This window comes from Lethenteron reissneri, chromosome 27 (genome assembly GCF_015708825.2).
Source record: "Lethenteron reissneri isolate LAM-NWPU_2019-01 chromosome 27, ASM1570882v1, whole genome shotgun sequence".
In the NCBI taxonomy this organism is placed as follows: Eukaryota; Metazoa; Chordata; class Hyperoartia; order Petromyzontiformes; family Petromyzontidae; genus Lethenteron; species Lethenteron reissneri.
The window spans coordinates 12,851,729-12,876,544 of NC_083805.1; the positions used below are offsets into that span (position 1 = coordinate 12,851,729).

The window sequence follows — 24,816 nt, forward strand, 5'->3', positions numbered from 1 at the left end:
AAATATACAGCAGCAGGCGTCAGGGTCGGGATCGAACTCATGACCTGCTTGTATACCAGGCGAGGGAGTTAACATTTCGTCCCAACTACCATCCTCCTGCCACCATGTGCGCCTATTTCTGTCTCTTAATATAATTCCAAGCACGAATCTCTCCTCGTTTCTTTGTTACTTTTTTCAGTATTTTTTTTTTGTTTTCGTGAATGTCCACGTTTCTGACCCAAGTCACGATAAGCGTTGCTCGCTGATTAACGGATTACAGTGTAATTATATTTATCCAGCAGTTGGGTAGAGAATAGCCCACTATTATAATCAATTAAACATCACGCCTGTGTGTCGTCACAGATGTATAAAAGCCCCACTAGGTGGCCCAACTCGTAATCGTGTCACTGCAGCTGTCAGTGTGACACAGCGCGAATATATAATAGGATATTCAACTCTGACCCCCCACCCCCCAAACACAAGCTGGTGGTAAAACCTCTGAGCTCACAAGCATCACCTCCACATGCATTCCTCGAGTTGGAATCGATTCGAAAAGATGCCTCCGAGTAATCGTTGGAATCGGCGAGCGATCCCGCGTTTATACCGCGGCCGTCTGGAGACGCCGGGAATCGATCCGCCCACAACGCCGTCGATTCTCATTAGGAATCGATTCCTATCATCACGAGGAGACATGGCGGCGTCCGGCGCGGTGAGGTGAGTTTTGAGGCTCATCAAATCCGCGGTTTTTGATCCAATTTCTCGCGTTTGTTCGCCTTGTTCCGCGAGTTGCCGATTGTTTAGTGGATCTCGACACGGGTCGAGAGAGTTGGCAAGACGTACGGTTGACGGTGTGACCGTCGCGGTTGAACCTCCCCACTCCCAGTGCAGCATTTTTATTATAAAAAAAAGTGGAGTAGCTGATATACTTTTGCTGAAGACGTTCAATAATCTGACTCCCCCCGGTGACACAAACGAATGCATTGTTAATCTCGCGTATTGTACCTTCGCTCGCTTGTCAACCACATGAATATACAGTATATAAAGCATCCCATCACCCCTGTTTAAAGCAATTTGCGCTTAATATCCGTGCAGTGATCTATTTCTCAATGAATGGTATAACTTGTTTTTTTTTTATAGATGTTCACGACTTTGTCTACGCACCTCCGTTTATAGCTTTGTCCTAAGCGAGTCAGATACGCGACGTTGTACTGCATTGCATTAAATGCGACCTGGTTTTATCCGACGTGATGGGAGTAAATGGTGATTGACCTTCACTTTTTGCGATCGAAACGTCGTGATATTGTTATTATTTTTATTATCTACGTGGCTTTACCGAAAGACCCAAATAATACGTCACTTTAGTGTCTGTGTATGGCCTGCCAAGTTAGACGTGGCAGGAAACTATGGACTGCCAGCCCCTGCAAACGTGGGAACATAGTACAGTATAACATGTTTTTCTAAATTGGCCAGTGCTCCCCACAACATTCCCGCAGCAGCCTCTAACACCTGATATTTATAGCAGAATCCAGGTTGAACTCTGCATAGCTTCCGAGATGTGAATAGTTTTGCATGCATTACGGGTCATTGCGTCATGGGCCGACCACCGCAATAAGATGCATCTGTCAGAGGGACAAACTGGAAAACAGAAGAATGTGTGTGTGCTCAGGAGCGTTAATGTAGGCAGGCCGAGATTAAAATGATGCAATAAAGAAGCAGGTTGGCAACATACCGATGTGTGTTCAGATGAGAGTCTTTAGTAAGTGTATACAGGTGACCCCTGCACCTACGACATAATTTGTTCCTGGACGACCTGTCGCAAGTCGAGCGGTCATAAGTGGAACCCTTATTTACCACAGGCGCAATATTATACATTGGGGTTCCGTTCCTGAAAACCCATTGCATACCATAAAAATACCAAAATTTACCACGAAAATGTGAAAATAACCCTAACAAACATTAATTGTAACATAACCTTTACAAACATTCTTGATTTGAAGCGATATATCTAGTGCCGAGTTCATGAACACAAGGCAGATCTGAAACACGGTAGGACCAATACATTGGCCATTGCCGATCATTGTTTGAACGCTGTGGGCTCACGATATTGATTTTTCCAAGACGGAGGTACTCTGCAAACCTACTGGCTACCTTCAGAGATTTGTTCATGAAGCCATCCAGATATATAAACACAGACAAAACTTCAACCGAGATGATGGGTACAATCTGAGCAATCATTGAAAGGACGTTATTAACCAGATAAAGTCTTAACTGACTGTGATGTTTCCATCCTACCTGCCTATGTCAGCTGTTATTTCATGCTAATCTCTCACATTAACATAGCCACTTCCGTGCCCAGTTACATGCTAATTCCTCACATTAACATCATGCCAATCTCTCACATTATCATAGCTACTTCTGTGCCCAGTTACATGCTAATTTCTCACTTTAACATGACTAGACCCAGCCACTTCTTATGACCCTTGGGCTACACCCATTTAAAACCTTTTTTAAAACAGTCTGCATCAGCAGCAGACCATGCTTTCCCACCTTATGACGGACGCTTGTTTTGCGCCCGAAACGTTGTGATCTATTTTATTTTATACCTGTGTGACTTTACAAACATGTATTAAGTAAAAACAAACACATTTAAAAAATCCTTCAGTACTTTTCTGCATGTGCATCATATTTCCTCTTCTCAGACGTAGTGAAAGGCAAAACATTTTGAAGTACATGTACAAAGAAGTGAAGAGCGTTGAGAAAGAGACGCTGCGTTCGCTCTTGGCGCATCTGCAGACTGTCAGGGTATATTGTACATACGCATATAGTAGGAAGAGCAAAGCAGTTGTAGATAGAGTTTTGGTCGTTACTGTGGGGGTTTAAATCACGATAAGAAAGATCGTAAATGCGGGGGGACGTAAGCCGAGCCGTCGTAAGTTGGGGGTCATCTATATTATCTACGACACAGTTTGAAATGAGGGCTTGATGTTGAAGCTCGCAAGGATCATTCGCTGCCTGAAAAAAATAAATTCTGGAATGGACGATGGTGAGAAATAGGCGACTGCATGTCCATATGGGCAACAAATCCAGCTCATCCCAGTTTCTCAACAATGGATTTCCACAAGGTTCATTATTCTCACTAACGCTCTTCAATGTCTATGCAAGTGACATGCCACCAACCAGGTCACGCCACCAACCGGGTCACGCAAATTTGTATTTGCAGATGACCTTGCCCTGGCAACGCAAGCAGCCACTTTCAACAACATTGAATCTACTCTGAACTGAAACCTAAACACCATGGGGAATATTTCCTGGAAATGGAGGCTCAAGCCAAATCCCCACAAAACAACAGTCACTGCATTTCATATTGATAATTATGGGAGCGCCAAGCACACTTTGAATGTGAACTGCGACATGACCTCACTTCAATCTATCACGGAGTGAAGTGTATGAAAAATGTTATTCTGGGTCAAAATTACATGATGGCAGTACTTGCTATTTGAATGACAAGAGGCAAGAGTGTTAATTATGGTTCATGCAGTGTAATGCTACTGTGAAAGCAATATTCCTTGGTAACAGTCTTGGCTCCATTAGCATTGGTTAATGGATCTAAGAGGGCCTTATTAAAGATCATTGGGATAGAGCTACCTAATGCCCTCACTTTGTGGTGGTTTTAGTGCTAGGAGGCTAGAACCCATTTTAATTGTTCCCCTGTTTCTTTTTTTCAGAATCTTGGAAAGAAGTAGACATTGTCTTGGGTCACTCACCAGGGGGTTGAGGCCACTTCCCATCACACCCCCAAGTAAGTTCATCTCCAACAGAGGCGATCCGTGCCATTGGTTGTTATCATCATTGATAATTAATATTGCTGTAAAGTGGGTCAACCCGTCTTAAATTAAATTCATTTCATGTTCATATTACTCTTTACATGAAATAAAATTGTGCTCAATTATGTCATTGTATAACACATTCCATCTTGCCAGCTTTTCATTACAACGCATACAGGCTTAGACCAATTTCCTAAGTTATTAATGTTCACTTCAGGCTGCTGTTACATTTTTATTTTGAGTGCTTTTATAATGAGTTAATGGCAAGTCTCCAGTCCTTATTTGGAAATTGTTGAACAGTAATTCATTGCAAGAGCATATCTTGCAAATATCTTGCACTCAAATACATTTCGTGAAACTTTCTTTTTAAAGGGCAAAGTTTTCCTTAATGCAGGCAGATCAGTCATAAAAAACAATGGCTTTTTATATATTAACGTGCTGATTAAAAATAATACCCTTATGTCTCATGGAATTGCTTGTGACGTTGTTTTGTCAGGTCGGCGTGGCTTGCACTGGGCGGCGGGCCGGGCACTCACCCGCTTGCGTTGGCTCTACGTACCCATCGGTGCCGGAGGGGCGTACGCCGGATACGGCCAGTACCAAGGCTACAGGGACCGCCAACTCATCAGTGCTGGAGAGGAGGCTTTGCCTCGGTTGGCAGAAGATTGGGAGGTAGGAACCCCCCACGCGCTTTTTTCTCACTGGGCCTTGTTTCAACGCCCGTCAAGTTTACATTTCAAGTTTACCGGATGTGATGGGGCCCACACCTGAAGTTCAGCAACTCGGAGGCAAGGTTGGTGGATCATACGGAAATGGAGTTATGATGTGTGCGAAACACTCAAATACAGAATGGGCCAGTTAAGCAGATTCTGGGCTAAATGGCATTTTAGTGACTGCTCGTTTGTGGGTTTACTTTGGTCATTTCTAGTTTTGTCCTCCATGTAAAAATCCTGAAGAGAAGAAATTGGTTGAACAGTTCAATGCAGGACGCTTGGCAAAACGTCTTGACTCACTGAGGCTTTCCTGAGAAAACATTTTCAATTCTTCATCTTTCCAACTTTGTTTAAATGGTTGTCCAGTCACCAAAATATTAACATAAGAATAGGGGAATAAATACGCAGGGATTTTCACAACATATACAAGTCAAAGACTTCCCTTCAAGATCATAGTTTACAAAGATTACAGTGTTTTCTTGAGCAGAGAGAGAGAGCAGAAAAATATGATTCAGGTAAGTAATGACCATGAGACGGTTGTTTTAAATAGCAGATGTATGTGTTAATTCTAAGATGATGTTCGAGGTTTACAGCACTTCAGATGAGAACCAATTTGGAGATGCAAGGAAGAAATCAAGGCAGCAAAATGTAATACATTTACTTTGTGTTTGCTAAAAGAGTAAGCTTCAAAGAATTATAAAAGTGCAATACTGTTTTTAAAATGTGTCCTTTACACAGATGTGTAGTGGTTCCACGGAGGCACACACTAGAGTTTGGAGGCACAACGTTTATTAACAACCCCAACAGGGTAACTTCCTAAACATACACGAGTTAGCTAGACCCTCAACAGGGTAACACTCAACACTGTTAACTGGACAGGGTAACTACATAACTGGGTCAGGTCAGGAACGTCTGCCTGACCCACGATGCCGAACGTAACGACTGAAGATTGACGTGACGACCGATGACCGAAGACCGACAGGAGACGTAGCACGGCGAGTTGATTCCAAAAGACAGCCTCGCTTGCTCTCGGGACATCCCCTTTTATGCTGCCGAGTGTGGCCTTGCTCCGCCTCAGGCCACGCCCTCTTCTGGATCTCTCCAGAAGGATCTGGAGCAGGCATCACGTGTCCCTCAAGCCCCCTTTTGGGCCCCCTTACTACCCCGTGCTGGTCACATGCCCTCTCGGGTTCACGCAGACTGTCACGTCCTCACGTGCCCTCTCTCTGCTCGTCAATGGGACTATGCCCTCTAGGGCCCGCTTCCCTGCCATGCCTACGCCGGTGCTAGAGAGAGGCACAAAACGCGTAGTTACAGGCTTGTGTCAGTAGATGAAGCCAACGCCATGGCGACTCCAATAACGCCTCTACAGATGTAAAAACATGCTTATTGCTTGACACAAGGGGGCATTGCTTCCACGTAGTATGTTGTGATAGGCGCAATCCACGAGCCAACTGACGTTTTGAATTTAACAATCTTCGAACATGTAAAACCTTTCCTTCGATCTAAACCTAAGGGCAGACAAGTCAAGTTAATAACATGGTTATTTTACTGAATATAAAACACCTGCCCTTGGCTCATTTTTGGAAGTGTTGCTTCTGTAGAGGCAGTGACAAGGCCTTGTGTTTCTTCAGCCAGTGGGACCACACATCGTGGCATACGTGTTTATAAATAACCTAGTGGCACAATGGTGTGCACTGTCACCAATCAATGCATGTTACAATAAAAGTAATAGCCATTATACAATATATTTTTGGTATAGATTGTACCTATATTAAAATGATAAGCGTTTACTTAATGTTGTCTTTCATGTACTTCATTTGGCATATATCGCAGTCATCATACTCCATTCTAGGCATGCAATTATTCTATCCCTCCTACCCCCACAATTTAATTCATTTTCATAATTTAGTATAATGTTTTTACTTGGTTCACTATACATTTTTTTTGTCTTGGCTGAACTGTCTTATTGGTTCAAATAGCTTAATTGTAATATTTGCCTATATTTTCCATAAGCCGTAAATATTACTTTCGACAAAATCTGATGCATGCATCTTAAGCATAGCAAGCGTTGTTTATCATGACATACCAACTTCATGGTTTCTCTTGTAGAATCACTGTTCCATCGTTGCATGTGATGGCATTGTTCACAGAATGGCATGAACACTAACCCTAACACTAGTGTGGGCTGTGATGTGAACTGATCCACAAATGTAAATACCATCCAACCTCAGTGTTAACCCAAATGCAACAATACCCAAAAGCATTACCATCATGCTTGCGCCATTACAGTATTAATACGCACCGTTAAATGAAATGTATAACTAATTCTAATCTTAGTGCTAAAGCTAATGCTAGTGTCTGAACAGCTGCTAAATTAAATGAATGCGGCATTTAATAAGGCAGCATGGACCTCAGTGTTGCTGATTAAAAACTCGGTGAACTCTTCTTCCACCATTGCATCCTCCACCAGCATGAATTTCAGTCATATCAGTCTTCAAGTGTTTCTATTGAATTCAATGATCAGTGTGTGTATTGTACCTTCACACGTGGTAATATATGACTGGCAATTATCTTTTTAACGTTCCTACATATACATAGGCAAACAGTCTGGTAAAGAATGTAAGCACCTACCTGTCATCCCCATCTATTGCTATCCTTTGTTCTTGTAACGTGCCACAATGCATTGTTCAGATACTCACCTCCTGATGTATCTGTTGATATCTAGCCCTCGGGCCATCGGTAATGTACAATTTTGCCGTTCCCTCTTGTCTCACTGCATACTCAAACGATGCTATAACCTTACAAATTTGACGAACTTGCTCTTCGTATTATTTGTTAATTTGCTATTCAACAACCGTAGCGCACTGCTGTTGCCGTGTCTAAGTTGCAGCCAGTGCCTTTGTACCACATCCATATTTTAAAAGCTCTAATTCAGAGGGATTAAAAACATGAATTTGTATTCGTGCCTCTATGTAATTTCTGACTCAGGTTCTATTTTATTAGTCATGGAGATTGCTTGCAGTGCTAATGTACCGTGTCAGGGTGCTGAGCCAGCAGACTTGAAAATTCAGCAATCAAGCTTCTTAAACGGACGTGAAACGGTGTAGGCCGTATCCACACTCGAGCTCCTTTTGCTCTTTCCGTGGGCTTGTCTCGTGCGTGACTCCCACACGGCACCCACTCGCTACCTCCACCGCTCAGTAGAGTCGCCCCAACGAGAAGCTCCCACAGCACAAGACTCGCATGGATGGGTTTGTGCAAGTATTCTGTGTGTCTTTGTCATTGGTGTTTGCTATCAACAATTACACCAACAGCCTATGTAGGCTATTATCGGGGATCTCTGTTGGTACGTGTTAGTGTGTGCATTTTGGTGTGGCTTTTGTGTCCACCATAACTGGTCACAAACTTATAATTAAAACAAAGATCGGTTCTTTAAAAAATATATATTAATAACTAACTCAACTACAGTGATACCCCAATTTACGTCTCCCTCACGTTTCGAAAATACATCGTCACTGTTCATACCCCTCCATAAATTGCCTCAATTCACGCTTACGTCGCTGACAGCATCATCCAGCCTTTCTCGTATCCGTCTCCTCGGCCTTCACCCCCCCACCTTCACCTACCCTGTAAATTGCTTTGATTTACGTTGTTTCGATATTCGTCGTCATACCTTTCAGGAACACATCCCCTGATGTTGTACGGGGTATTACCGTACAACAGCAGGCTTTAGGAGGCATAACACAGTTTCGTTTTATAAGAATATTGTAGCTGCAAGAAAGGTCCCATATTGTAGCTGCTCTGCCCAAGCTATAAATGCCCTGATAGTGGCATTGTCTTTGTGCTGTTCGCCTTTTGGCATTCTCTGGTCTAACACTTTGAGACTAGGCTTTAAAAAAAGCTGTCTGGTGTAGACCAATGCGTTTCAAAGGCAATGCATATATAATTATCAATGTGTTTTTTGTTTGCATGTTCTCCACAAGTACATGTGGTTAATGCAGACAGGATTCCTATAAAAAGGTTTTTGTTTGGTGTTTTAACATCTTAACGCCTGTTTTATTGCCAGAAGGGGTAAAACCTAAGAAAGGTCCCATATTAGAGTTTCATTTTGCTTATTTCTCATGGACCAGCAATTTGCGTAACGCATGTGTAACCATTGGATTCCTCACGTGACGTGTATTTTACATGTATGGTTGATGTAGGGCACAGCATTCTGTTGGTCCACATGAGCTTGGGTTAATTTAAACTGAGTAAAGAGAACATGACTTCCTTGCATATGCATTATTTTTTTATTGCATTTGCATGCCGTATTCAATAGTCTTACCTGGCTGATTCCAGCTAAATATATATTTGTCTCTGTGGATATTTTCAGCACATTGTCAGTGTTATTTTAACATGACCATTATGTACAATATGTACAAAATTCCCTTTATGCAGGCATACCCTTTGTACGTATCATTCAACATTCTTCGTACACGGAACAATCTTGCTTTAAAACTAGCTGATGGCTTCATCATAGCTGTCATTGTTGATGCACGTTTCGCTCATACAAGAAATATCTTAACTCCAATCGAAAATAGCATGTATTGTCAGGCACAGTAATAATTTCAGGTAATTGAATCGCCTGCTTGAAATAACACGGTACAATAGTAAACAAGTAATAAATGCATTATTTCTGGCTTCTTTAACCAATATTAGTAAATCGTTCCAGATTTCAGTTCAGCATTTAATATGCAATTGCCCCAAGGGCTTGAATCTGACCTCGGCATCGCCAGCAATAAATGGTTGTGGCAATGAAAGGATGTGAACATTTATAGATTTGTGCAGTGTTTTTGGTGGCAAACTGTACAATGCTTTCTGTGTAAAATTGGTGACCGAGCATTGACTGCAAAAGATGATCTGACATTACAGACATTCTTTATTGTTCAAACCAGTTCAGAGGATATGGAGAGATGAAGCATGGATACCTGTGTTACGCTGTGAGTTACATCTATCAGAAAATTAAAGGTGAATTTTTAATAAAGTGGCACTTAAGAGCGCAATATTGTTGGCATAGTGAATTAGTTAATGTATGAGTAATTCACCTTATAGCATAGAACATTGCACTGCTTGCGTAACTCAAAAGACAACATGGCATGGGCATAATTTAGAGAACAGAAAAGCATCTGAGACATTCACTCAATGAGAAAAATTACTTTCCTCTTCCATAGAGGTTTTTGGGTTAGATCGCGTGAATATATAAATGTATCGTTAAAACCCGCCACCACCCGACACAGCCAACTAGTAAGGGTTGTCACGTAAAAAGAAGATGCCAATTCGTCACTAGTACAGCACACCGTTGTTGGAGTGGCGAATTGGCACGTTCTGTTTACGTGACAACCCTTACTAGTTGGCTGTGTCAAGTGGTAGCGGATTTTAACGACACATATATTTACGCGATCTAACCCAAAAACCTCTTATGGATGATATTGGTCGCGAAAGCCTACGTGTTATACTTTCCTCTTCTCTGCCCATGACTGAACTTTTTGTTCATCCAAATGTTTTATTCAATACAGAAGTCCACCTTTTTTCATACTCCTCTCACCAATTTTCTGCATTGCCTTAAAAACATAAAATCAGCCTCTTCCCCATTTCATCATGATGTACGTGTTTTCTGTTTTATCGAACTCGTGCTTTGGCTATACACTGTTTACTAATTGAGGTCTGTTTTCCGGAACACGGGGGTGATGTTTGGGCATCACGCGGTTTGACGCTGCTTAGATTCTCATCTCCGAATTGACAAGGAATGCGCGGTCTGCTTGTAGACACTGCCGATGAATAACTCCTCGCCATATTCCCTCCCCAACACTCTCATGCCGTCTCACACCACCAACATCATCTTCACCTTCGTCACTGTCATCGTATTTTATTCACCCATGTATGTTACGTGTGGTTTTTTCGTTTGAAAACAATGGTGGAAATCACGTAAAATTATTTGTTAATTAAAGAGGGACAGGATAATGATTCCCATGAGGTATATTATTTGTCGAACTCTGTTTTGCCCAACACGGCATTGTCCAGGAACCGAAGCCTCACGTTCGGTGAAATATGACTGGATATAATCTTTTGTTTATGTTGGAGTGCTAAAAACATGATTATTACTTTCCGCAATGTTACAGTATCGCATTGAAAATACCTATCTTTAGTCTTTTTAATCAATAAAACAAAAATTACAGGTTCACTGCCATTTAATGGAAGGATAATCACGGGATGGCTTCAACTAAATGTATGTGCTGTGATGGAAAAATCCTGTAAAATTTAAATCTCTAAGCAATTAAATTCATATTATTTATTGACATACCTAAAAACTTGATGCTTTTGGAGATGTTGCATTGGATAATATAATTCCACTCGGAGGTACATTTAGGAAAGTGCAATCTCATTTTTGGGAAACGATTAATATTTTTCTTATTACGGAAAAAGCTTCTTGGAACCATCAGCTCTTTAATTTTTTTATATTCCCATCTGTTCAATATAGACCACCGTGGATGCATGTGCCCTGATGTTTGTTGTGCTAGTACATTGCATTCCTAAACATCGTGTTGAAGCAGACTGCAAAGTACTGCGTTGTTTTTTTTTTGCAGTTGTACTGTATGGCTCTCCGATATGTTTTCTGATTGTACCGCGTGTTGTTCGGCAAGATGGACATTTTATCATGGTTGTGGATTAGAGCAGTGAAGCATTAGTTAACACTGAGCTCTGAGCCCGCTTAACGGAGTACGATTCTTGGCCACAATTATGTCGGTGGCGAGTAATATCCAAATCGCTCCTCGGCACTGTCTCATTAAACCATACTAACCAGCGTGGTGAAGTATGGTCTATAAACCCCATTACCGACACTGCGTGCACAGGAGCTCATCTAACAGTCGATTGACAAAGGGCTATAAATTTGTAAATTGGTATTTGGTGGCATCAGTGATTTTTTTTATTGGACACTGGTATTGAAAGAAATACATTTTTAAGAAATGTAGTACATATGTCGTGTTTAGTTTGGTCAACCATTACATACATATATATTTTAAATGTTACTGCTTGTTAAAACCTTGACAACTTTAAACATTAATTTTGCATTCAGTTCCATAGTTTTCAGAGATTTGGGGGGGGGGGGCGGGTCACATCTCTCTACAGATGTGTACTTTACAACACATCCGGCTATTTAGTTGCACTTTTGAAAGCAATTTAAATCGGAAACTTACATTTGACACATGCATAGCCTCCAGAGTTCTGTGCAGATCAATGTATAATAGTCAGTCATGTGATGCAGTTAGAGAATTGGGGGCAGTGCCTGGTCAATAATTGGACAAAAAGGGCCTCCTGGTGTGGAACATTTTATAGCTGTTGTTTGTTTGTCTTTTGTGCATTGAAGACATGTTCATTGAACTATGCAGTGGAATGGACAGCTAACCAAGCCCATAAGACACATTGACCACGGCAAAAAAAAAATTGTTATGGGAAATCCGCTCGTGATCCATTTCTCCTGAAGCCTCTGATGGCGGCATAACCATGCTATGTCCTTTGCTTTCGGGTGGACATGTAAAGCTCGGTAATAAGGTTGTTACAAAATATCTGGAAATTAATACTTTCTGATAAGACAAAGTTATTGTCACACGGAATGACAGTTAATTATTTTGCATCCAGATCCTGTGTGTAAGCATTTGAAATATGTACCTGTTTTTACAAGGGATATGGCAGAAAGCCCCAAAGTAAGCAGAACTTGACATCTAATGGCTTTGTGAACCGGGATTGCTTCTGTCCTCTTAATTCTGTGCTAGACAGAAAGTTTATATACCCCCCCTCCTTGCAACATAATGATTTGTGAACACTGTATTGAGTGCCCTATTCTGTGCTCAAAACTGGGTCACACCCTATCCGATGTTATTTGTCAGCACGCATGGGGGAATTGTGAGCAGGGCAAAGGGTTAAGGGAGAGTGGCTGCGGGATAGCGGAAATTGCGTCACCGAAAATGAGCCGGCCCTTTTGGCTGGATTATAAACAGCAGGACGAGCCGAGCCGTCCCGGGCACACGAGTGCAACCAACGGCAACCCGCCCGTACGCGTACGCGCGCACTCGGCAGCAGGGGCGCGGCAACGCTGCAAATCTTTACGCTGTGACGCTCGCCAATTTCTCACGGGAATCGAGTGCTTTGCCCACCGCCTCATTGCCGGAGACTGGTGTCATTAATTTGTTCGGTCCCGTTACGCGATGGACGGCTGGCCGACAGGGCCTTCCCTGGTCTCTACTAAAAAGGGGCTTTTTTCTGATCGTCATTAGCTGAGCCGTGCGGAGAAGCTCATTAGACCTAGCTCGACTTCTCGAGTGAGGCGCACCGCCCCCACCGGGGCGACTTTTTAAGCAGCGAACGAGGCCTGAGGTCATCAGTCGACCCGTCCTTCACGCGTTGCCTCGGCGACGCCCACATCGCGAAGGTGCCTCCTCGGCAGCGTTTCGAGGGGTAGGAGGTTTGCGTGGCGGCGGCGGCGGATGATGAAATGCCGTCGGTGCATCCACGAGTCTCGCTGCTACGACCTTCACCGGGTGCAGCGGCCGCCTGCGGCCTTCAAACCCCTGGGCTTGGCCCGCTCGCCGACAGCGCATGGTAATTTGGGCAGGTCGGATGCCGACGACGGTGCGTGTACACCGCCCAGCTGTCCGTCCAAACGCAAGCAGCGCAAGTTCAGGTAATGCGGTCAGGGGTCTGCTCCAGACAGGCAGACAGGACAACTGAATGAAATGAAACGGCTTGTAGTTGACTACAGGACCGTAACATTCTTTACTGAGCTAATGCGTCATAAATAAGTAATGTGTCTATGTTGATTGCATTTCTTTTTAGTATTGTTGAAAATGTGCCTGGTTGGAGTCTTGGCCCATTCGCTGTGCTTATTTATATACGCATGCCTACATGTGGTTGTGTGAGTGAGCTATGAATTTTGTGTGACGTTTAGTTACTAATAGAATTAAAATATATTTTCGCTTTGGGGTTGTTGTCTTAAATCCTCTTTGCTTGTAGATAGGAAATCGGCCAATCGCTCGGCATTTTTGCGTAAGACTTTGTTATGTATGGTCGAGGAATTTTTGTAATTTTTTATTGTATTTAATTGCAATGACTCTGTCTTGCCTTCTAGAGTAGAATATTCACGTAGAAACTCTACAAACTACGGATTTGTTTAGCTTCACTGTAACCTCACTCTTATGATTTTAATACAACTGCTCACACGCAAAAAAACATTGTTTGAAATATCAAAGAACATAATGAGAGTGGGTTTCCACACATTACCCATTAGTGTCACGGGCATATAAGGCCATTTTTCACTTCGCGCTTGAGTCTTAAATTATAAGTAGGTTCCATTATCACCGAGATTGAGATGTGAAAGGGTTTGATGGAAGAAAGATTTACTGCATAACGGTCGTATCTGAATGAAATGCACGTTATCAAAACCCATTTCGGTTATACACGACAAAACGAGTTTGCCGACGATGTTGAGCAGGATTTAAACTGCCTGCTTGCTGCAAGCAGTATTTAATTTGAATGTCAACTATCTCACCCAGCGTGGCACCCAGAGGTTATTACCGTCTACATAGATCAGGAAAGGCACCATTTTAGTAAGTGGTTTCTGAATCTAAACAATATAAGTATCATTCAAATGTTTTAATAGTTTACCATGCAAAGGCCTGCTCTTGCAAAGATAATGTTTCTAGCCAATTCTATTACAGCGAATGGGTATTTTAATTGATCACAAAGCCAGTACTGAATGTTATATCTATGTGTGTACGCGTGTGTGACTGGGGATGTCTGTTGTTTTAATTAAATTGACGCTGCTTTGCTCGGGATGTATTGCACATGCCAGCAAGGTTTCATGTGAACAACACAAGGTGACTGCTAGGCTGAGGGAACATGGCTTTATTTATTGTTAGTGACAACAACAATAACGATGCTCGATGTGTGGCTGCCCTTTATTGTGAAAATGTGTACCAATGTATTTGATTTAATGCAGATCTGAGTGTCGCTAGCGCTATGGGGGTTGACAAAGGGCCTCATTGTGCGCCGCCGCCTGCCGAGGGTAGAGAAAATGAAAAACGAGTTGGTACGTTTACTGCCGCTAAGAAGGCCTTGCGCACGCAGTAGCTGCCTGTGCCCATCTCGCCTCTATCCCATCCACGCATCTGTCCCGTTCGCACAACGTGATCTCTAAGATTTAGTGTGGATTTGGCATCCCATTGTTGTCATTGATAGAACTGCTTGCTTGCCAGTACATTGTTCCAGCAGGAACAACACGAGAACACGTCTTGGAGAAGCAGTATATTATATATTGCCTAGAAAAAGCTAGCTCATATTTTCACTGTCTTCACCAACCATGGTCATTCCACTGCTAGATGAAAACTCCCCAATGCTGTCGCTGTCCCTCGTAGTATTTCACGACCGTGACCTTGTCATTGGGCCATCGACGATTTGTTTTTCGAGGGTACACTTTCTCACCATCACTCAAATTGCCTAAATCTGACCATTAAAGTCGGTGCACTCGTCGATACATTATTTTAATGCGCGCATTTATTCGGCGCATGAATTCACTCATCGGTAAAACATTCCCAAACTCTACGATTGGCCACCACCTCAAGAAGGATCGTTCTTGGTCGCCCGCATTCACAGTTCGTGGACTTGCCAGTCATGAGATGTATAAAGTCTGAACAGTGCTAGAGACATTCCATAAACACCAGGTCCTCTTGGCAACCTCACAATGAGCCTTCTGCGTGTAATTGATTTTAATAGTGTGTGCAGAAGAGGGACATACTCTTCACAGTGGGTATAGAAATTAAACATTGCAAGCTAAAATTAACCACGCAAACTTGAGCATGCAGCCAGGCAAGGTGCCAGTAAGTAAGGATTAGAGGCGCAAAGCAGGATGTCTTATTTTTAGGTCACGGTGTCGGTTTGCAGTTTTCCCTTACAGATCGATTAAGCCCATGTGATATAATGTCTGTGGTCTTTAATAGATCAATGTACTTTCAACTCGGTCAAGGGTCAATCATGTACATGTGTGAACCCACAATATTCCCATTGATATTGATCACATGAGTGGGTCTTCCTTTTGTGTCATTGTAAAATTTTACATCATTGAACTGTTCTATTTCCATCCCCATCTTTGAGCAACTGGGCATAGATCTTGTTGACAAAAAATAATATTTATAAGCATGCTCACGGCTGCAGTGTTCCATAAGGTTCTGTATATTATACAATAGTGCATGGATGAAAATGGTTTTGGTGAGATGTAATTCTTTCCATGGCAAGTGATGGTATCATTTTTTTTCAAACAGGATAAAAGAAAATACTCTTTTCCCTTGAAGGTTTTGTTTGTTGACAGTCCTTTAAGAATGACCTGGTCTTTCACAGCGTCAAGTGGCACATGTTATTTATTGGTGGTCTCAGATCAGATTTAAGGCTTTTTAGACAAGAGGGGGTGGTGGGTGGGTTGTAAGGGGGAGGGGGCTTGGAAGGGGGGGGGGGGGCAAGGAGGGGTGCATAACTTCCAAATACCCATGAGAATTTGCACCTCTCGAAGGTTTATTCAGGACAATAATTAGGTGTAGTTGATTTGGAAGTGGTTGTGTCATCTTGGCTTGGATTACAATATTGGTGATAGGCAGTATTTGTTTGCTAGATATATTAATGCGAGATGCAGGCTAATTGAGTAACATAATTAGCGTTTTGGATTTTTTTTACATTAGTATCAACATTTTACATTTAATTAATAGGAAACATGCTCTGGCAAAAAACATATTTCCTGTTCAAATATATTCCAGGCTCTAGCAAGCCTCACAGAAATAGCATTTCAAACGAAGCTTCATCAGAATCAAGGCCATCTGCTGTGATGTATTCTGCGGATTATTTAAATTGCCAAATTAGTACAGGTATTCCTCGATTTACGAACGTCAGGTTTATTCCATTTTGCGTTCACGCAATTGACACATTATGGACATTTTCTATGAACAAAATAGAATTTCCACGTTCAGAGAATTTCGAATTGCACGCGCCATGAGATCAAACAAGAAGCACCCGGAAGGCTGCATCATCCATCCGTACAGCGCAACAGTACAACAGTAACTACTCCACATCACCTTCCAGTCATTCCAGCATGCAGATCTTTTGTTGAGTTTACTGAAAATATTAAATTGGTTTAGTTAATTATTAGTTATTATTTTTCTATTGTGACAAGTGATACAGGTGTATATGTTTAGGTTAACAGTGGAGTGGGAATGACTGTCTAAAACACATCCCTGATTTTTCATATCAATTAATGGGAAAAGCCATTCATATTTACTAAATTTTGTTTTACGCTTGTCTTTTTTTAAGAATGCTGCATCCCTTTCTTAAAAATCTAGAGATAATCTGTACTCTACTGCCAACCATGATCACAGGGGGAGGTACCACATACTTAGTGTGTACATAGGATATTAATGTTGTGATGTCATTGTCTTCTCCCATTCTTTTTTATTTCACCACACATAGTTTATTTGGCTGTGCCAAAACCTCCAGAGTGTTTCGCTAAAAGCCATCCTTAAAAGATAATGGTGCAGTACTGCAATTCCTTGCCTATGCTCTGTGGCAGAATAATTTTTTACATTAGTATCAACCAGAGGGTGTTGTAAAGCCTCGAGGGTATTTTAGCTTTTTCATCCACACTGGCCAGACTCATTGACAGGTGGTAGTTACCCACACTTTATCTCACCACATAGGATCTCCCGATTGATTAACTCTGGTGTGCCGTTTATCCTGCTAGGTGAACAAGCAGGGGAGTATTAAGAAACTCACCCATTGTTTCATCTGCCACAGTCATTATTTTGGCACTTATTTTCGTGCATCTGCAATCCTGCTTCCCTTGCGGCAACACAACCAAAGGAACCCTCTGTTGGAGACGCATCCCTGTGAAAAGAACAGCACAAACTCACAAGCAGCAGGAACAGCAGCGGGTCGTGTTGCGCTGCAATAGGCGGCCGCCCTCGTGCAATGGCCACAGTTCGGAGTTGAAAGATTGCTCTCGCGCACGTTCTACCCCGCAGTTGACGGGCGAATACCCGCGGCTGCCCGCCTGCGGTTCTGCTCTCTGCCCCCTTGTAGGTTCGGCTTGCCGTCGCTCTCTGTGAAAGGCCCCTTGCGTAGGCTGGGCAGGCTGCCCTGGTTGGCGCTGCAGCCGTGGCGCCTGCTGTCGCCGGGCATTGGCAGGCCCGCTTGGCGCCTGTCCAGCAGGGTAAGAACTCCCCCCCCCCCCCCCACCACCACCCCAACTTCACCCCTTGTGTTAGTCTGTCGAGCGTCAGTCGATCGGGCACGTCTTGTGCGTGCGTGCCGGTGGTAGTGTTCCGGTGGCAGCATCTTGGCAAGCTCTGCTGTCCATTCCCAACGATGGTAATCTTTCACACTGGGAACATTAGAAATTTTGAAGTGAGTTTGTTGGGCATGCACATTGCACATCTGCTCTTGGGAGATAAGAAAAAGCATTTTGATATAAATGAAAAATGTCCAAATATTCACCTGATGTAAATATCCGCCTACATGCAGTGGTCACGTATTTGTTCGTGTCTGTGCATGTATACACGCCTCACTGTCCTTTGACAATCAAGCATAGAGTGGTGTGCCAACCCTCAATACCTCCCCTCCCATCGTTGCATACCCACATCCCATTCCTTTACAGTCACCCACCCTCCTGTGCACAACATTCCAACAGTTTTTAATAAATGCCTCACCGCCTAAAACAGTAGCTGGTTATATTCCAGGTACAACTGGTCTGTTCATTAATCGGCAGGGCATAAATATGTTTCCAGAGTGTGTTACACTGGGAAATTAGATATTCGTCAATACCATTGCCCTAATAGGCGACGATGTTTACGATGGCCCTGCTTCATAGAGATATATAATTTAGGTGATAGTAGAGATACGAGGGAGGGCCATCACCTAAAATATATTTCTTCCTCTGTCAGGCAGTGTTATTGATGCTTTTTTGCAGGGCTACTTTTGGTTATTTAAGTAACACCACATCAAAGATGCTTGATCAGAAGGCAAGAGCAGGCTGTCATTGTTAAGTACAGTGGTACCTCGGTATACGTCGTTAATTCGTTCCAGAAGGTAGGACTTATACTGAAAATGACGTATTCCAAACGAATTTTTCCCATAAGAAATCAAGGGAAAGGAAATAATCCGTTCCAGAGTATAAGAAATGATATTTTATATGGCATATTATACATTAATGGGGTTGTATAAAATACTTTAGACACTACTTATTACTAAAATGCATACATACATTAAAATAAATGCATAAATAAATTTAAATAAAAATACAATTGAACATCACTTTACCTTGCTGAGAGGAGTTGATAGCCTACGACAGGGGTCGGCAACCTACGGCTCTGGAGCCGCATGCGGCTCTTTACGGGCTGCTTCTTGACGATATGTACGTATGTACAGTATGTACTCAGATGCATTGCGGCTCTTGAAATACTGAATTTTGTACCGAATTGGAAAGAAATGGCTCTTCTTGTTATTTTGGTTGCCGACCCCTGGCCTACGAGGATGGTGGTGAGGAAGGGGAGGAGGCGTGAACGGGGTAGACGCGGGTATGCGGTGACTCATCCCGACCCATACAAGTTCTAGCAAGCGCGTCGTATCCCAAGCAAGACTTCGTATCCCAAGACATTTTTTTTCTCGTCATAACACGACTTATACCAAATTCGACGTATTCCAAAGTGGTCGTATACCGAGGTAAGACTGTAGTCCTATTGCTTTTTAAATCCTTTATATTAAGTTCACTTGCTTGCGCGCTTACGACCGTGCAAATCTTTCGGTCGTTTTTTAACCCACTTCCCGTGATCCAATCGAGCTGACATTTTGCACACAGACTCGTTGTGCGAGACAATTAATGTTCGTGAATTTTTTTTTCCAAAATTTTACACTGTTTAGGGAAAACAAATTAAATATTTAATTACCAGTTGCTTAATACTGGCAGACAATCATCTGACCCATAGGTGGCAGCCATCTCAAGCCAGAGGACGAGAGGACTCTTGCCGCCACGCATATAAAGGATTTAGATTGAAAAACTTTGTTTTTACGGGTTATACTTATTCATCCATGGAAAGGCCCAGTGCAGCCACTCTTCACCTGTGTAGACTGAGCTTTCAGTGTCGTCGGCTAAGGCTGACCATGAATGGCTTTATTTAAAGAACCTAAGAGCCAAGTACATGACTGCGCTTGCCTTCCCAGAAGAACTGATTGATGCTACATGTGAAACTGATTGAACCGTTGGAGCACACACGACTAAATCAATCTTTGTTGTAATCTGTATTGTAAAGGTGTCTTATTTCAAATTCTGTAAGGCTTGGCACAAATAGGCTGTTGTTTATACATCTATAATTTATTTAGTTTCAAAATTGCCACTCACTTTGACTTTGATAGTTATACCTTCCTGCCAAAGTCTCGCACAATGTCCCGTTCTCTCAATGAGGATTGCGTTTCCAGACTTAAGCCTTTGCGCCCTGCTTGCCCCCAGCTAAGCTGCAACCCGTTCATTCAAAGTGCTCTAAAGACGGGCCTTTTACAGCAGACTCGCCTACAAATGTATGCACGCATTCAACGAATCCACTTATTCATTTGCGTGGAGCATCGGGTGATAATTCTCAACATACTGACTTAGAGTGGCTCAGTCCTTCCACGAAGCCGAGTGGCTAAATAATTGCTCTTTTTACATTGGCCAGGGCTAATTGGATGAAGCTCGTACATCCAATAAGCGAAGGACTCGCTTGTCTCTGGAGCTGTGTTTCCATGACCAGCGATAGATTATCAATAGAGCAGCGGTTGGCACAATATAACTGGCAAGATAATGGTACCGTCCGTTTTTGATAAATATTGTCATAAGATACATGCCCTTTGCATCACAGGGGACAGTAAAGATCCCCCCCATGTAATAGGCTGGTGTCGTGGTCCAAAGTTTCCGAAGATCACTCAATTGGGATTGCACTATGAACATCGCCCCTGCACACTGTCTGTGGAACATGATGATAGCTTCGCGCGATCAGAATGGTGCATATCGCACATAGCAGTTATTTTATGGTTATTGTTGTTTTAGTGTTATTGATGAAGCACAATAATATGCTGGCTGGAGAGAATTCCATGGCTGCTGTTGGTGGTGTGTGTTAATCATCCAATATATAATTAACTCAACTAATTAGACAATACATAAGAAAATGCACGTACAAACACGCCAATGTAATAAAATAAGAACATTGAGTACAATAAAAACAAATACAACACAATGTAACACAAGCATTAAACATTAACAATCTTGTTACTCAGATAATTACAGTGACGTCATATATTTATTTCTGTGCACGGCCTCGTCGAAACGACGATGACCAATGTAGGCGGGACGCGCTGGATGAGTCAATGCGCTTTACTTTCATAGTTTGATTGGTCCGGATACTAGCAGCTCACGTAAACTCGGCTTACGTGTCCGTGCATTGTGAATGTTTAATTGTCTCATTGACTCCGAATGGCTTATGTGGATGAGATGATCGTCTTGACCAGAAGGTGCAGGGTCATGTGCTGCCCTGAAATGCTTTATCCACCAGTCCCTTATCAAGAACAGCTGAGATGTGTTTATATATGTAGGACCTGAGATGACACGCGCCACGCGTTTGGTTGCGATGCAAGCGTGCAGCGTACAGTGGGGGCAACTGAGGACGTGCAGTTGTTGGTGCGCCAATTAAGGGGTGAGGATTAAGAGACGCCACAAGTGTTAAGGGTAACTGAGGACGCAGGCCGGTGATTGGTCAAGAGACTAGGCTCTAAGGAAAGCTGTCTCGGGTGTGGACCAATCAACTTCAAGGACAGTGCACATTATCAGAGTTATGTTTTTTGTTTGCATTATGACTGCAGGTATTGTGGTCTATGCAAACATGACTCCTTGTATAAAAGGTGTCAGTTTTGTAGCCAGATAGAAGGGTAAAAAACCAATTATCAAAGACAAGAAGTTGTCGCGTCAGTAAGAGTCCTACATATACACACACACACACGTGGTGTGCTGCTTTCTATCCATCCAACACCCAACACTCTCCCTCCTCAGCCCACTATCAACCTAACACTCGCATTCTCTTGCTCTATATTGTTATCTTTGGAATTAAATTGCTTTGCAACGGCCTATCGAGGTTGTGTCATGTAACGGTTTAAATTAGCCTGCAGGTTCGTTTGCCATTCCTTTAGCTCCTGCGTGCCTCTCCCAAACTGCAAGGCTCTGTGACAAACACCTACAAAGCGTTGCAAAGGTTCAGCTTGGTTATTAGCTCTCGAATGGACGACAGTCACTTGTATACAACTTTGAAATACGAATCCTCGTAATGTTGTTTGTGTGAATACAGAAGCCACATACATAGGTCTGGACAATACTCTTGGTTTCTCTCGTGTTTTCAGGTTGTATCCAAAAAGACATCAGATAGTTAGGCAACACGACCGCGGATGGTTACATAGTAGTGGCACTGTTGGATCGCAAGCCTTTTCACATTTGAGTGATTTGGACAGGAACACGTTAACTGCCCTTTTTTAAAACCTAAGGTAACTTGAAATTTGATGTCCGTGAGTTTAATTCGGGCTCTTGACATGTAACTGGTTCAACCTGTGGGCATGCCATTTCATGTGAATCTTGGTACATAATTAATGTTGTTACATTGTCTATCTTTAGTAACCTTTACATGATTGAAAGAGGAGGAGGTGGAGGAGGCATCACCATGCCACCATAAGTCATTGAGTGTATAACGCTAAAAACAATCCTCATTATTTTACCATGTATTATGCACGATCTAATTATACGTTCGCTAAACAACCTACGACAGGAATGCACATATTCTTGGTTCTTTCGGTAAAGTCAAGTAGAAGGGAAATAATAAAATTATAAAACAATAAAAATTCTCACGACGTTTCGACTGCAACACAAGCAATCATCATCAGGTGTGAAATTCACAGCAAGAAAATTTGAAAAAAGTGGCGGTTTTTCTAACGTCAGCACCATGGACAGCGATTTGGCAGTTGGCCAGATGGACGAGTCCATCTATGTTCGGAAAAGAGGAGGGGGGAGCAGAAAATGGAATGCACATATTTACATGCGTTGTCTTCACAATCTAAGACCCGTGCTAAAGTGTTTGACAAGTTATGAATGAACACAGTAGGCGAACCGCATCAGAACTGCCAAACCTGAATACTCGATGATGATGATGATTCTAGATTTGAAGTTTTCGTGACTGCAAGGATCCATACTCTGGTTTTTTCGGTAAAGTCACGTAGGTGAAAACAAAATAAAATGACGACGGATGCTTGTGTTGCTTCCGAAACGTCGTGATTTAATTTAGTTTTATTTTATTTAGTTTTCACCTAGATGATGATGCTTATATTTTCAGTGATTCTTGAGTTTACCACAGGTCTTTATTTTACATTGATTGATTAGGCAAAATATTTGTGGCTGTAGTGATGATGACAATGAAATGTCAGTCCCCCCCCCTCCCCTTATCACTGGTCTGTATAAATCAATCACAAAAACCATGAAATTACTTTGTTGATCATTGTCTGATCTGTATCCCCACCCCCCCCCCCCCCCCCCCCCCATTATTTTGCCTCCGTGATTCAACAATGCCTTAATGATCCTGCACATGTCATTTTAACTACCTCGCCTGTTATACAGGAGGTCATGGGTTCGATCCCGACCCTGACGCCTGCTGTATATTTGGAGTTTGTTCTCCCGGTGGTCAGGTAGATTTTTTGTTCCGGGTCCTCCAGTTTTTCGCTTCAACATTGAGAAACATGCTTTTCTAGAATGTTTGGTTGCTATAAATGTTAAGCCACTCTGTTACTCTATCATTTGTGGCAGGTCACTTCTCAAAAAGAGCTATATGGCTCAGTGGGCCTTACCGAATAAAATAAATACATTTTTTTTTAGTTTAGTTTCATGTGTTGATCTCACCACTCCATCTCAGTGGCGGACTTCCTCCTAGGTGTGTTCCCTCCTTTCGCTTGCGTTCCGTCACCAGTCTCATCCAGTCTCGTCCTTTGTTCTCTGATTAGTGAGCTCCTCTCTGTGTCTCTCAAAGTAATTTTGAAGATGTGTCTCTTAATCCTTCTTGACATACTCTTCAGCTTTTGTTCACATTTTGTTGCCGAGTATTTGTGTATGTAAGCTGCATCATCTCAGATACTGTGCTTGTTGGCGTTTTGCTTTACAGTCAAATTAAATTTCCGAAAAACCCTTCCACAGTGCTCTCGCTTGCCTCACTTTGATTTCTTGTCCGCTTTCAATAATTGTCCTCATTTACATACTTTCTATATTCTTTCCAGCTCTGTCTCTCCAACAGCTGTTTTATTTTGTTTACTGACCTTGCTGTTTTGCTCACATTAGTTTTGTTTACTTATCTTTAACCCAACTTTTCAGTCGCCTCCTTTGTTCCTTTGTACGCCTGAATAAGTCAGCCTTGCAAAATCGATAACGATTAAGTCAGTTAGCATCTAACAATCAATTGCAGTTTTCATATTGATTTCCCAGCGCTGCCGCCACCAACTGCCAATAAACGTGGGCTGCTGTTGTTACCGCTGCTGTTGCTGCTGCTGCTACCGCTGCTGCTACACGTGCTCACTCAAGCCACCTGCATTCGTCTCCTTGCAGGTGGCCGTGTACAAGTCAGTGCCGACGCGCATGCTGTCGCGCGCCTGGGGGCGCCTCAATCAGCTGGAGCTGCCAGGCTGGCTCCGCCGGCCCATCTACACGCTCTACATCCGCGCCTTCAGCGTTGACATGACGGAGGCGGCCGTCGAGGACCTGCAGCACTACCGCAACCTGGGAGAGTTCTTCCGGCGACAGCTCAAGCCCAGCGTCCGACCCGTGTGCACCAAATGCATGGTGAGGCTGCCGGTGGTGCCCGGCCACAGACACACGACACTGCAAGCATGCGTGTGTGCAGCGTATGCTACTAAACTGTCACGCGAACTCTTGTCACCCTTGCAGCAGCAGCTTTTGGATGGCCATCCAACAAAGATGGTCACTGCATCGCGTGCTTTCAAATGCGCGTCTGCGGCCGTCTGGAACGCTCCCTATTGATTGTTAGATGCTGACTGACCTAATTGTCATTGATTATGCAAGGCTGACTTCTTCACTTTTAAATCTATATTGAAAACTCATTTCTTTAGAACTGCTTTTTGTGTTTAGGTTGTTGTCCTGCACTTACAATTAGCACGGT

The 24,816-nt window shown here is 42.8% G+C and overlaps 1 protein-coding gene across 3 annotated transcripts in view; it reads left to right on the top strand.

The window, feature by feature from the left end:
* Nucleotides 1-637: 637 nt before the first annotated feature.
* The window catches only part of PISD (phosphatidylserine decarboxylase), a 32,518-nt gene continuing 8,339 nt past the window's right edge, over nucleotides 638-24,816 (top strand). Inside the window, exons 1-4 of one of the 3 annotated variants that reach the window (XM_061561492.1) lie at nucleotides 638-693; nucleotides 3,705-3,778; nucleotides 4,300-4,475; nucleotides 24,246-24,479. In XM_061561492.1, the coding sequence (XP_061417476.1) occupies nucleotides 671-693; nucleotides 3,705-3,778; nucleotides 4,300-4,475; nucleotides 24,246-24,479 (507 nt within the window). In that variant the 5' untranslated portion in view covers nucleotides 638-670. Of the gene's footprint in view, nucleotides 694-3,704; nucleotides 3,779-4,299; nucleotides 4,476-12,547; nucleotides 13,239-17,671; nucleotides 17,802-24,245; nucleotides 24,480-24,816 lie in introns of those variants that run through there. The other 2 variants (XM_061561491.1, XM_061561493.1) reach the window with 2 other exon arrangements.